Below are 13,695 nucleotides of genomic sequence, written 5' to 3' on the forward strand. Positions count from 1 at the left end.
AAGCTGAGTGCCAAAGAATTGATGCTTTTGAACTGTGGTGTTGGAGAAGACTCTTGAGAGTCCCTTGAACTGCAAGGAGATCATACCAGTCCATCCTAAAGGAAATTAGTCCTGAATATTCATTGGAAGGATTGATGCTGAAGCTGAAACTCCAATACTTTGGCCACCTAATGCGAAGAACTGATTCATTTGAAAAGACCCTGATGCTGCAAAAGATTGAAGGCAGGAGGAGAAGGGGATGACAGAGGATGAGATGATGTGGATGGCATCACCTATTCGAAGGACGTGAGTTTGAGTAAACTCCGGGAGTTGGTGATGGACAGGGAGGCCTGGTGTGCTGCACTCCACTATGGGGTTGCAAAAAGTTGGACACAACTGAGCGACTGAACTGAAGTGATTGTGACTACTTATCTACTAAAATGGAGACCCCTTTAAGTATTAGATATTCACCTTAAATTTCTAGCCCTTAGCATAGTGCCTGGATAGGAGAAGTATTAAATAAATACTCACAAGGTTAAATTTAATCCCACCCCCAATCTCCAGGACCAGACTCCATTAATCCCACCCCCACTCCATTTTTCTCACATCATTCTCAATCTTATTCTCCACTGCTGTCTTCCTTTCACGGTAGTAATATGCCTTCTCTACCCTGGGCTTTCCAGGTGGCATTAGTGGTAAAGAACCTGCCTGCCAATGCAGGAGACGTAACAGACTCAGGTTTGATCCCTGGGTCAGGAGGATCCCCTGGAGGAGGACATGGCAACCTATTCCAGTATCTTTGTCTGGAGAATTCAATGGACAGAGGAGCCTGGCAGGCTACAGTCTATAGCATCGCAAAGAGTCAGACACAAGTGAAGGAACTTAGCATGCATATAAAAGCCTTCTCTACCCTAAACAATCAAAAAAGCCTTCTTTGATTCAGCTCCCTCTTTGAAATACTAGCTCATTTCTCTCTTCAACAGCTAAGAGATAACTGTTTCTCAATTTGTCTTCTTCCCAGTTAGAATACATCTTTCTTTTCTCATATTACAAAGCCTATGCTTCTATTTAGCTCTTATACAAATTCTATTTATTAGCCTTAGATGTTTAAGTGCCTTTTCTTGACTACACTAATAAAACCTGAAATTCTTCTCTGTCTCGGTCAGAAAACTATAAACTGTTACCAAAAACAAAAAACCTCAAAAAACAGACAAAAAAAAAAAAAACAGACAAAAAGAAAGATTCAAAAAAAATTCACCTATTAAATGAAAAATGTGTTACCTGAGTAAGAATTAAGAGAAACTGTCCACCGTACTGTTAGTCCTAGTAAGACTGCAGCTGTCATCAAGTACCATTTCTCCATATTTTTTCTTCGAATTCAGGAAGAGGAAAAAAATACAGGAATACTAATACAGGAATACTTTTAACATGCAGTCAATCACTTCTTTTCTTGATCAGAGAAATATTATCAATTATTTGGAATTAGGAGTTTGAGAGGATTTTAATTGATGCTTCGTTTCCAGTTAAACATTGATTTTTATCTCTAGGAAGAAGTAGCCTGCAGGGAAAACAAAAAAAGATACCAAGATTTAGCTGAGCATAGTGCCCAAACAACAAACATTAAACCAAAGAGAAAGACGGAGAAATGGGGGAAGGGGACAGTCAAAGAAAACAGATAATTTTAAGTTCCTTATTCCTAGTCCTCCAGTCAGGAAATGAACCTCAAAAGATTAGCTCTCCGGGACTTCCCTGGTTGTGGTCCAGTGGTTAAGAGTCCATGCTCTCAATGCAGGGAATTCGAGTTTGATCCCTGGTCCTTGGGGAACTAAGATTCCATTTGCCAATCAGTGAGGCCAAAAATAAAATAAAGGAAATTTAGAGAAACTAGGACTTGCTAGATTAGAAAATAAAACAGTTTCATACTCAAAAGATTAATCAATTAATTAATTCAGGCAATTCCCTCATGGTCTAGTGGTGAGGGCTCCATGCTTTCATTGCCAAGGGTACAGGTTCAATCCCTGGTCAGGAACTAAGAACCCACAAGCTATGCAGTGCTAAATTTTAGGGGGAAATTGGCACATTTAACCTATAGGTCAAAAAAGTATTTTTCTTACTTAAAAATAGCAAGGAACAACTCTAGAATTAATAAGTCTAGCATCTCAGTAAGTTAGAATGACTCGAAGCATTTAATAAGGCTATGTGAATGTATTATTCAAATTTTATTTATACAAATTCCCTTTTTCTTTCCTCCCTCTTACTGCATCCACCTTTGATCATTTCATTGATCACAAGATATTCTACAAGAGGCAAGGGAGGAGGAAAAATGAAAATAAATCAGTTTCTCACATTGATTCCAGGTTTGACACAGTTTATGGGCCATTATAAACTTTTCAAATCCTTTTTGTGTGTGTGTGTATGTGTAATAAAGTTTTATTAAAGTATAAAGGAGATAGAGAAAGCTTCTGACATAGGCATCAGAAGGGGGCAGAAAGAGTACCCTCAAATCCTTTTCTAATCCAACTCAAAAAGCCCCTTTTAACGTGTTGCACTATATATTCCAGAATTGCAACACAACACTCTATTTCCAGAGATATCAAGTTTAAAATTGATTTTACAAATGCTAGGTCCTGGATTTAAAAATCCATAACTTAACTGATATTCCATTGTCGAAATTTTAATCAGTAATACAACCAAGTTAAATGAATTATCCACAGTTCCGGATGATCATATTTAAATAACAAAAATAAGACAAAATCAATGACCCTTAATAATCATAATGAACTTTAAAAAAAAGAAAAACAATGCTTAACTAATAATACGCTGATCAAGTTTTTTGTTTGTTTGCTTTCTGGCCTCACCAAAGGGCTTGTGGGATCTCACTTCCCCAACCAGGGACTAAACCCAGGCAATGGCAATGAAAGCCGGAAATCCTAACCATTAGGCCACCAGGGACCTCCCTGATCAAGTTTATTAAGAACACAATGGCGGAACTGCTGACAGATGAAAGGATCATATCCAAAAGATTTAGACAACATCTATGATGGGCCAAATCTAACTCCAGAAATCATTGCAGGGATAATAAATTCAAAGTTCTGCACTTAAACGTCAAAAAAAAAAAACAAAAAACTGCTTGAGTAGTGAAAGGGAGGCAACAGATAACAGATCAGCTCTGGATGGACCCAGATGACCCTGATGACCAGTGTTAGATTAAATATTAGGAAAACTTTTCTAACACCTAGAGTTGTCCAAAAATTAAATGAGCTTCTTCTTAAGAAAGGAGTTACTCTTTCAAAGGCTCAAACAAGGACTTCCCTGGTGGTCCAGTGGCTAAAATTCTGCACTCCAGATGCAAGTGACCCAGGTTCGATCCCTAGTCAGGGAACTAGATCCCACATGTTGCTTCCTGATTTAAGTGGTTGTTAAAAGATGTGTTTACTTAATGATAAATCAGTTAGTTAAAATTTATGATTTGTGGACAGTATTTTCTTTTACATGTTATAATAAAAGTTACAAAGGAAATAACATTTATTTGTCAACTAGAATATAAGCTCCAAGCAAGCAGGGATCCTCCTATCTTAGCCGCTGCCCAGTTCCCTGCTCATAGAACAAGGCTGGTACAGAGCAGGTAACTCAAAAGTATCTGCTGAATGGAGATCTTCGGGTGAAGAAGGGAGGTACCTAATTGTACTGAGTCCTTTGTGGTTTAAAGATATTATCATATGAAATTCTTAACAGATCTGTTCTCCTAGAACAGTAAAAAGGGTTGTTTTTGTTTTCTGTTTTATTTTACTATTTTTCCTTTCTGTACAACAAAAAGTACAATAGCTTCCTAACCCATTCTCGCGGGCAGCAGAGAATTCTTCTGTCCCAGTTTACCCAGAGGGTGCGTCTCAGCAGAAAAAATGTCTGTCGTCCACGTCCCAGGGCCAAACTTGTTCCTTTCGGTGCGAAAAGGTCCCTCCCCCAGGTGAACAGCACAGCCAGGGAGTGTTGCTATCCCAGGAGAGGACATCTCGCCAAAGAGCCCCCTCTTGGTGTGTCTGCCCCTTTCTCCGGCGGGCCGGACCCTCAGGACCGCAGGAACAAGGGTGCCAAGCTTTCCAATCCAGGATACCCTCCATGATCACCGCATCCCCCACCCGGCCCCCAGTCGAGCCTGCGGGCGGGACTGAGGAGGCTTCGCTTCCCCAGAGCGGAGCGGAGCCGGGAGCCAGACAGCCAAGCCCCAGGCCCTCCCCCCTCCCTCCAAGCGCCCCAGAATTCCAGGGACCCGGCCTCTTACCCCACCGCTCTCCGAACGTAGGGATTCGCGCCGCAGCAGGTTTCAGGAAGGCGCCTGCGCGCTCGCCCCCGCGGCGAAGAGGCCTGCCGGCCTGCCTTCCGCGTCCGCGTACTCGCGCACCGTCCGCGTGCCCGGAGCGGGAGCGAGCCCGTCGAGCGTGTGGGGAGGGGCGGGGAAAAGGCGCGGAGTGGAGAAGGCGGGCTTCGGAGGCGAAGCACGAGCCGCTGGAATCCGAGAGGCCTGGTGTCTGGGTGAGGCTTGGGGCAGGTGGAAAGCCCCTTGCTCTTCTTTCCTGGGATCGTGGCCAAGGCCTGAGCGGCTGCTTAGTCCACGGATTCCTGTTAGGGGAGCGTCCTGGCGCGCTTCACACAGTGGACAACCCATGGCTAGTCCTCACCAACGAGCAGGAGATCTTCCTCTGGACCTATGCCCTTGAGGAGCCAGAAAGCCAATGGGCTTTACTTTCTTCAGGCTGCATGCCTGCAGAGAAGTAGGTATTAAGCTGGGAAGCCACTTCATGGAGGAAATAGTATTGAACTCCAGGCATCTTCAAGAAACTGTGGGGGATGCTAAAGAACAGCCTTGCCCTCCAGTAGGCATCACACCTTCCCCATCAAGCAGCTTGGACCGCATATTCCCAAACTTGCAAATAATAACCACATTCCCTTACTTTGGTCAGGGAAATGCCCTCATATCCCCCTTCTGAATCCTGCCATTCTGTAAAGCCAGTCCCGCTATAATCCCTGAAAGTAACCACACACCATGAACATGAAAATGTTAGTTGCTCAGTCGGGTCCGACTCTTTGCAACCCCATCAACTATAGCCTGCCAGCCTCCTCTATACATGGAATTCTCTAAACAAGAACACTGGAGTGGGTAGCCATTCCCTTCTTCAGGGGATCTTGTGGACCCAGAGCTTGAAGCTGGGTCTCTGCACTGCAGGCAGATTCTTTACAGTGTGAGCCACTAGGGAAGCCCAGTTTGGCTTTTTGTTCTTCAGTAACTAAGGTTAAGTCATATCCAACTCTTTGCGACTCCATGGACTGCAGCACGCCAGGCTTCCCTGTCCTTCACTATCTTCTGGAGTTTGCTCAAACTCATGTCCATTGAGTCAGTGATGCCATCCAACCATCCTGTTCTTTGTTGCCCCCTTCTCCTCCTGCCCTCAATCTTTCCCAGCATCAGGGTCTTTCCCAATGAGTCAGCTCTTTGCCAGGTGGCCAAAGTATTGGAGCTTCAGCTTTGGCTTTGGCTATGGCTTTATACTGGGGCCACTCACCAATGGAGGAGATGGAGGTTCAGTCCCTGGGTTGGGAAGATCCCCTGGAGAAGGAAATGGCAACCCACTCCAATATTCTTGCCTGGGAAAATCCTATGGACAGAGGAGCCTGGCGGTCTATAATCCATGGGACTGCAAATATTCAGACACAACAGCAACTAAGCAACAACAACATGGCTTTATAACAAAGTGGCTCTGAACAACTCTCTGGATCATGCTTTCTTCACCTGTGAAATGAGTGAGTGGGCTAGATAAACTTTCAGACCTAAAATTTTATCCTACTATATTTTAAAGACCGTCAGCCCTGGAAATATGAAAAAATATGGCCAAGTGTCTGCCTTCAAAAAATTTTCATTCTCATTGGAAAAGCATAAAAGGATAGAACAGATGCTAAACGTCAGATTACTAGTATATGCATTAAGTACTGTAGGAGTTCAGAGAAGAACATTCATGTAAACTAAAAATTATCAAGAAACACTTTCCCTAGAGAAGTCAGCTGAGCTTTGAAAGAAAGCCTGGGCCAGGAGAATGGGAGAAAGACTCTTGACAAAGGAATGGTTCAAGCCAAAATTGTGGCAGTTGGGACTTCCTTGTCAAGACTCTGCACTCCTAATGCAGGGGCCTAGGGTTTGATCACATATTGATATTTCAGAAATATCAATATATTGTAAAAGATATATCTTCAAATAATGACAATTGGTATCAGTCTCTTCTTTCTTCCTCCCAACCTGATAGCTTCTGATATAGTATTCAGAGCAAAGTTGGTGCTTAAAATGTTCATTGAATAAATTGTGGAAGGAACTTCAAAACCTCTAATTCACAGCTGAACTGCCCCACCAATGCATCTATATACCTACTCCTGCTCTTTCCCTCCACTAGGTACAAGTTGGTGATACAGTGCTGAGCATAACTGCCTTGCTCCACTAGGTACTGTCACTCTCTGAATGTCCAGTGTCTATACGTAACACTCAGTAAATGAGTTTGGGATGAGGTCATTAGGATTCACTGTCACTGGTATCTTTATAAGACGAGGAAATTTGGCAATGGACATGCCCACATGCAGAGGATAATGTGAAGACATGGAGAAGATAGAAGTGTACAAGCCAAGGAGAGAAGTCTTAAAAGACACCAACGCTGCTGACACCATGATCTCAGACTTCTAGCCTCCAGAGTATGAGAATACACATTTCTGTTGTTTAGGCCACCCAGACTGTGGTTTTCTCTATGACAGCCCTAACAAACTAGTACACACCTTATCATTGGTACTCTGAATACTCGGAGTAGGCCAATTCCCTCACACAAATCATACTTTTATAGTAATTTTCTAGTCCCTTCCCTAGATCACTTCCACCTATTAAGAAAACAGGCCCTTTTCTATATCAGGCCCAGGACTTTCCTCTTCTGTATCAGGCCCAGGACTTCCCTGATTCTAGGTGAAAATCATTCACCTGATCATAGCTGTTCAGGTGGCACTAGTGGTAAAGAACCCACCTGCAATGCAGGAGACACAGGAGATTTGGGTTCGATCCCTGGACAGGAAGATCCCCTGGAGGAGGGCACATCAACCCACTTCAGTATTCTTGCCTGGGGAATCCCATGAACAGAGGAACCTGGCAGCTGCAGTCCACGTGGTTGCAAAGAGTTGGACACGACTGAAGCAACTTAGCACTCACGCACGTTGTTGGAAATAGATTTTTTTTTCTATCTGTATATCTTCCTCAATTGACCCTTACGTGTCATTTCTATTCATCTGAAATCTCCAACATTCATCATACCTTTGTCTCCTCCAGGGATAAGTTCACCTAAGTAGCATAGAGTTAGAGTGAATCTCCAAATTTCCATCTAGCTATTGGCAAAATAGTCTCCTCCTTCATATGCTAAAAGTTGTTCATACCCAATTCACTTCATCATCACAATAACCCTGAAAGAATATTAGAAAGGTATTATTATCCCCTTTGGACACACAAGAAAACTTGACAGCAACATTTCACAAAGTATGTCATTCAGTGGGATAACTACTGTCCAAAAAAAAAAAAAATGTGAAAAAAGTATGAGAGAACTTCCCTAGGGGTTCAGTGGTTAAGCCTTCATCCTTCCACTGCAGGGGGCGTGGGTTCCATCCCTGGTCAGGAAACTAAGATCCCACATGCAGTGCAACATGCCCAAGAGGTAATAATAATAATTTTTAATAGCATGAGGATGATCTCTTGATACAGAGATAAGTTTGAAAACAATGGGTTACACAAATCTAAAAAGAATTCTTTACTTCAGGTTTTCTCAGAGGCTTTTGTGTGTTATTACATATCAATGTAAAGGAAATCAGTCCTGAATACTACTCATTGGAAGGACTGATGCTGAAGCTGAAGCTCCAATACTTTGGCCACCTGATATGAAGAATTGACTACATTGGAAAAGATCCTGATGCTGGGAAAGACTGAAGGCAGGAGGAGAAGGGGATGACAGAGGATGAGGCGGTTGGATGGCATCACCAACTCGATGGACATGAGTTCGAACAAGCTTTGGGAGTTGGTGATGGACCTGGAAGCCTGGCGTGCTACAGTCCATGGGGTCACAAAGAGTCGGATACGACTGAGCGACTGAACTGACTGATACATCAATGTTACTATACATCATGACCCTCCAAAAGAATATAGAATTTCAGCTTTGCTGGTGGTCCAGTGGTTGAGAATCTGCCTTGCAATGTAAGGGACACTGTTTCGGTCCCTGCTCCAGGAAGATACCACATGCCGCAGGGCAACTAAGCCCATGCACCACAACTACTGAGCCCTGGCTCTAGAGCCCCTGATCTGCAATAAGAGAATCCACTGCAATGAGAAGCCCTCACACAGCAATTAGAAAGTAGCCTCTGATTGCACAACTAGAGAAAGCCCAAGTGCAGCAACGAAGACCCAATGTAGCCAAAAATAAATAAATAAAAATTTTAAAAAAGTTATCACTAAACTTAAAAAAATATAGAGTTTTCAGACATTAACCATGAAATTCTATCCCCACACTCCATCCCAAATCTAACATTACATCCTACAGAGTGGTTCATGAATCACACTTGTTGGAAATTCTGGTTAGTGACTTTCGCCTAATTTCTCTAAGAAATACATGTCTTCCGGGTCCATCACCAACTCCCAGAGCTTGTTTGAACTCATGTCCATCAAGTTGGTGATGCCATCCAACCGTCTCATCCTCTGTCATCCCCTTCTCCTCCTGCCTTCAATACAAGAAATAGATGTCAGGACTATACAAACATGAATTTTAGTTACTTTCATTCATTTTCATGTCATTTTCATTTTTTGCACCCCTTAAAAAAAAGACAAAATATTGACATGATGATTGTCCTTAATATGACTATGAACTTTGAAAATTAAGTTAATTATAAAACAAAATTAAATGGGAAAAAATAAATCCCTTGAAACCAGAAATAGAATGAAACAAAAGAACTTAAATGGGTATCCAACTGGTGGCTCAACTACACAGAGAATAACTGTTCCAAATGACTTTTTTTTGGCCATGCCCCATGGCTTGCCAAATCTTAGTTACCTGACCACGGATTGAACCTGACGCCCAGCAGTGGAAGCTCTGAGTCCTAACCACTGGACCACCAGAGAATTCCCTCAAATCACTTTAAAACCCAATAATTTAATGATGTATCCCAAGTGCAATATGCCCTAAGAAAAAAAGATCTGTTAAAAAAAATATAAAATGATTGCTGTGTTGTTGGCATTAGGATTAGTATTATTATTTTAAAAAATGCATGTGTGCTAAGTCACTTCAGCTGTGTCAGACTATTTTTGACGCTAAGGACTGTAGCCTACCAGGCTCCTCTGTCCACAGGATTCTTCAGGCAGGAGTATTGGAGTGGACTGCCATGCCCTCCTCCAGGGGATCTTCTGGGCCCATGAATCGAAACTGGCATCTTCTATGTCTCCTGCATTGGCAGGCAGGTTTTTTTTTTTTTTTTTTTACCACTGCTGTATGTGTAAAGTGGGATAAAGAAAATAAAGATTTATGTGATACTCAGATTCTATCATCCCAGTATTTTGATACTAGGATTCTTGGTGTGGGGAAAAGGAGTAAAAGGCATAAGATAGAAATATCCATATGAATTTATGATTTATTTTACTTAATTATTGAAAGGAAAAATGGGAGGGAGAAAGAAGGGGAGGAAGGGAAAAAGTGAGTCAGGGAAACGGAGCAAGGAAATATTTCCTAGCTCTTAAGAAGGCAATGCCAAAGAATGCTCAAACTACTACACAATGGTACTCATTTCACATGCTAGTAAAGTAATGCTCAAAATTCTCCAAGCCAGGCTTCAGCAATACGTGAACCGTGAACTTCCAGATGTTGAAGCTGGTTTTAGAAAAGGCAGAAGAACCAGAGATCAAATTGCCAACATCTGCTGGATCATGGAAAAAGCAAGAGAGTTCCAGAAAAACATATTTCTGCTTTATTGACTATGCCAAAGCCTTTGACTGTGTGGATCACAATAAACTGTGGGAAATTCTGAAAGAGATGGGAATACCAGACCACCTGACCTGCCTCTTGAGAAACCTGTATGCAGGTCAGGAAGCAACAGTTAGAACTGGACATGGAACAACAGACTGGTTCCAAATAGGAAAAGGAGTACATCAAGGATGTCTATTGTCACCCTGCTTATTTAACTTCTATGCAGAGGACATCATGAGAAACACTGGGCTGGAAGAAGCACAAGCTGGAATCAAGATTGCCGGGAGAAATATCAATAACCTCAGATATGCAGATGACACCACCCTTATGGCAGAAAGTGAAGAGGAACTACAAAGCCTCTTGATGAAAGTGAAAGAGGAGAGTGAAAAAGTTGGCTTAAAGCTCAACATTCAGAAAACGAAGATCATGGCATCTGGTCCCATCACTTCATGGCAAATAGATGGGGAAACAGTGGAAACAGTGTCAGACTTTATTTTGGGGGGCTCCAAAATCACTGCAGATGGTGACTGCAGCCATGAAATTAAAAGACGCTTACTCCTTGGAAGGAAAGTTATGACCAACCTAGATAGCACATTTAAAAGCAGAGACATTACTTTGCCAACAAAGGTCCGTCTAGTCAAGGCTATGGTTTTTCCAGTGGTCATGTATGGATGTGAGAGTTGGACTGTGAAGAAAGCTGAGCACCAAAGAATGGATGCCTTTGAACTGAGTGTTGGAGAAGACTCTTGAGAGTCCCTTGGACTGCAAGGAGATCCAACCAGTCCATCCTAAAGGAGATCAGTCCTGGGTGTTCATTGGAAGGAATGATGCTGGGGCTGAAACTCCAATACTTTGGCCACCTCATGCGAAGAGTTGACTCATTGGAAAAGATTCTGATGCTGGGAGGGATTGAGGGCAGGAGGAGAAGGGGACGACAGAGGATGAGATGGCTGGATGGCATCACCGACTCGATGGACATGAGTTTGGGTAAACTCTGGGAGTTGGTGATGGACAGGGAGGCCTGGCATGCTGCGATTCATGGGGTCACAAAGAGTCAGACACAACTGAGCAACTGAACTGAACAAGCAACAAGATGGGTAGCTAATTTCAGGTTTGGAAAAGAAATATATAAATCTGGAACATTTTGTTCTACCAGATATCACAGAAACTATCAAACACTACTAGAGTCAATGTCAGAAGGACTCCAAAACCACCTTGAAGAGACTCCTATGGGCCACGGATGGGACACACGGAGCATTAGTAAGCATAATAACTACAAAGAATAGAAACATGTCAAACGTGAATTGTTTGTCTCATTGTCCTTGAACTTGTAAAGATACTTTAAAAAAAGAAAAGGTCACCAATGGAGGAAGCTAGCAAATCACTCATTATTTTGAAAACTGGTAAATAAAAAAAATTAAGTAGTTATTCTCCCTTTGTTATATAAATTATTCCAGTGAGAACCCAAGAGGGAAAGATTCTCTTTATAGAGTATTTAACTTACCTCTCTTCTTCTCCTTCCTCTCCTTTCCCTTCCCTCTCTCTCTTTACACACACCAAATAGCCTTACAGATGAAATGAACTGCTTTGGGAACTTCAGAAACTAGCCCCTTATGTGAATGGGACCAAAGTGGAATCACCCTAAATTGCATTATCTATTGTGAATTAGAATTATTTAAATTTCTTTATTGCTTAAATGAATCTAGTCAAGTTTATTTATAATTACTTATGGATATATTCATTTATTCAACAAATAGTTATTCAATAAATAACCTGCCCTTAAGGTATTTATGCTGCTGCTAAGTCGCTTCAGTCGTGTCTGACTCTGTGCGACCCCATAGACGGAAGCCCACCAGGCTCCCCCATCCCTGGGATTCTCCAGGCAAGAACACTGGAGTGGGTTGCCATTTCCTTCTCCAATGCATGAAAGTGAAAAGTGAAAGTCAAGTCGCTCAGTCGTGTGCGACTCTTCGCGACCCCATGGACTGCAGCCCACCAGGCTCCTCCATCCATGGGATTTTCCAGGCAAGAGTATTGGAGTGGGGTGCCATTGCCTTCTAGACCCATATTATATATAGCCCAGAAGAATATAAATCATTATTTTTACCCCCAATTTCAGATGCCACTTGGAATTATTCTCATATAAATACAGATTTTTCAACAGTATATATGTACATAATCACACATATAATGTCATCGATTTGGACCATAAAAGAAATAGTACATGTTCCTGCCACTTAGTTCAAATAGTGTTATTGTAACAGAGTCTAGGAACAATCCTAAGAACATCATTTTTATATCTTTATTTATATCCAGATATAAAAAAGACAGAAGGAATGTAAATATATAACAGTCCACAGATATAATTTGGTGTGGGAGTCTGAGCTTCATAAATGCAGAAGATTTTTTAAAATTCTGTTTTTAAAAGTTATTAAAATATAGGATGGTGCTTATATCATTACAGATATAAAGAGATCTTTAATGTGGCAATGTAATGTATTCATTGGTTCATGGACCCAAAACCTCCAAGGAGTGTCACAAATCTACATCTCTCTCAGCCCAGGACTTTGAATTTAAACTTAAATATGTGATATATGATATAACTTAGACCAATATATTTTGGAGAATTATAAACATCTATAGTTTCCAATAATGAGTAACACCATGGGTCAATGTTAAAGTAGATTTGTAAAGCCAATGGGATAACACAAATGCTACTTTATTACTTTATCGCCAGTGTCTTTCACAACTGAGTGGATTGTCACACTCTATTATGTGGTACACAGATCCATGGGCTAGAGCTATCATGGCACTTGTCTAAAACAGTCTTTGAAAATGAAAATTTGGGCTAAGTATAAAGGAGGCAACCTGCCAGTAAGAACTATTCAAACCAAAAAGTGTTCCCGAGGGAAATGATAAGAACTCCATTTTAAAATCATATAAATCAAGATGGCAGTAGGTTCTAACTTGTAAATTTTACAGTAAATACATCAAGATTTCAAGTCTGATTTTTAAGTAAATTTTTATTTATAGTAAAGAATGAAAGTCCCTACCAGAGAAAAAGGATAATTCAAAAAATAAAGCCTTTGCTTCCTACTTGGTTTTCTGCTTTTGCTCACCAATTCTTAAAAAAGATTGCCAAACTAAAAAAGAGTGCTGAGAAGAGGGGTGGGACACAAAATATGTAGGGTGTGATTTTTTATCACCATTTTGTTTTACAGTGGGTTTGGGGTTTGGTTTTAATGAGAAGGGAGATGGCAGATATTGTCAATAGTAGCACTCTGCCTCTAGGAACATGGATTTAAAAATCTAAATGAGATACCACATGTGCCCAGTAATAGTAGCTACCACATATCACCTGAATGATTCTCATAAAATGAAGGTAAGAACGTAGGTGCTTTGATGGTGTGAAAGAAAATAATCCTTCCTGGATATGCACTGAAGATAGGTTTGGAAAAAACTATAAAAATTTATTTTCTATAATTGATGGAGTTAGTTTTCTGGAATAAGAGCTGAACTGAACAGAACTAAACTATTATTGAATCCACAGTAGTTCATAACCTCTAGGTGCCCTTCCTCCTCCATGATTTCTTTCAGGATCTGGAGAAGAGGGCTAGCAAAAGGAAAACATCCTCTCCCTTCCACTGACACCTATATCTGCCACCCAAGAATATATGACAAGGAAAAATTAAAAACA

The 13,695-nt window shown here is 41.4% G+C and overlaps 1 protein-coding gene across 1 annotated transcript in view; it reads right to left on the minus strand.

Moving 5' to 3' along the window:
• Positions 1 to 4,298, minus strand: part of ALG6 (ALG6 alpha-1,3-glucosyltransferase) — a 58,600-nt gene extending 54,302 nt beyond the window's left edge. Inside the window, exons 1-2 of the mRNA NM_001075432.3 lie at positions 4,262 to 4,298; positions 1,261 to 1,537 (exon numbers count right to left, since the gene is read on the minus strand). Coding sequence (NP_001068900.2) covers positions 1,261 to 1,342 — 82 coding nt within the window. The 5' untranslated portion in view covers positions 1,343 to 1,537; positions 4,262 to 4,298. The remainder of the gene's footprint in view (positions 1 to 1,260; positions 1,538 to 4,261) is intronic.
• Positions 4,299 to 13,695: the final 9,397 nt, after the last annotated feature.

The sequence above is a fragment of the Bos taurus genome, chromosome 3 (assembly GCF_002263795.3).
Source record: "Bos taurus isolate L1 Dominette 01449 registration number 42190680 breed Hereford chromosome 3, ARS-UCD2.0, whole genome shotgun sequence".
NCBI lineage: Eukaryota > Metazoa > Chordata > Mammalia > Artiodactyla > Bovidae > Bos > Bos taurus.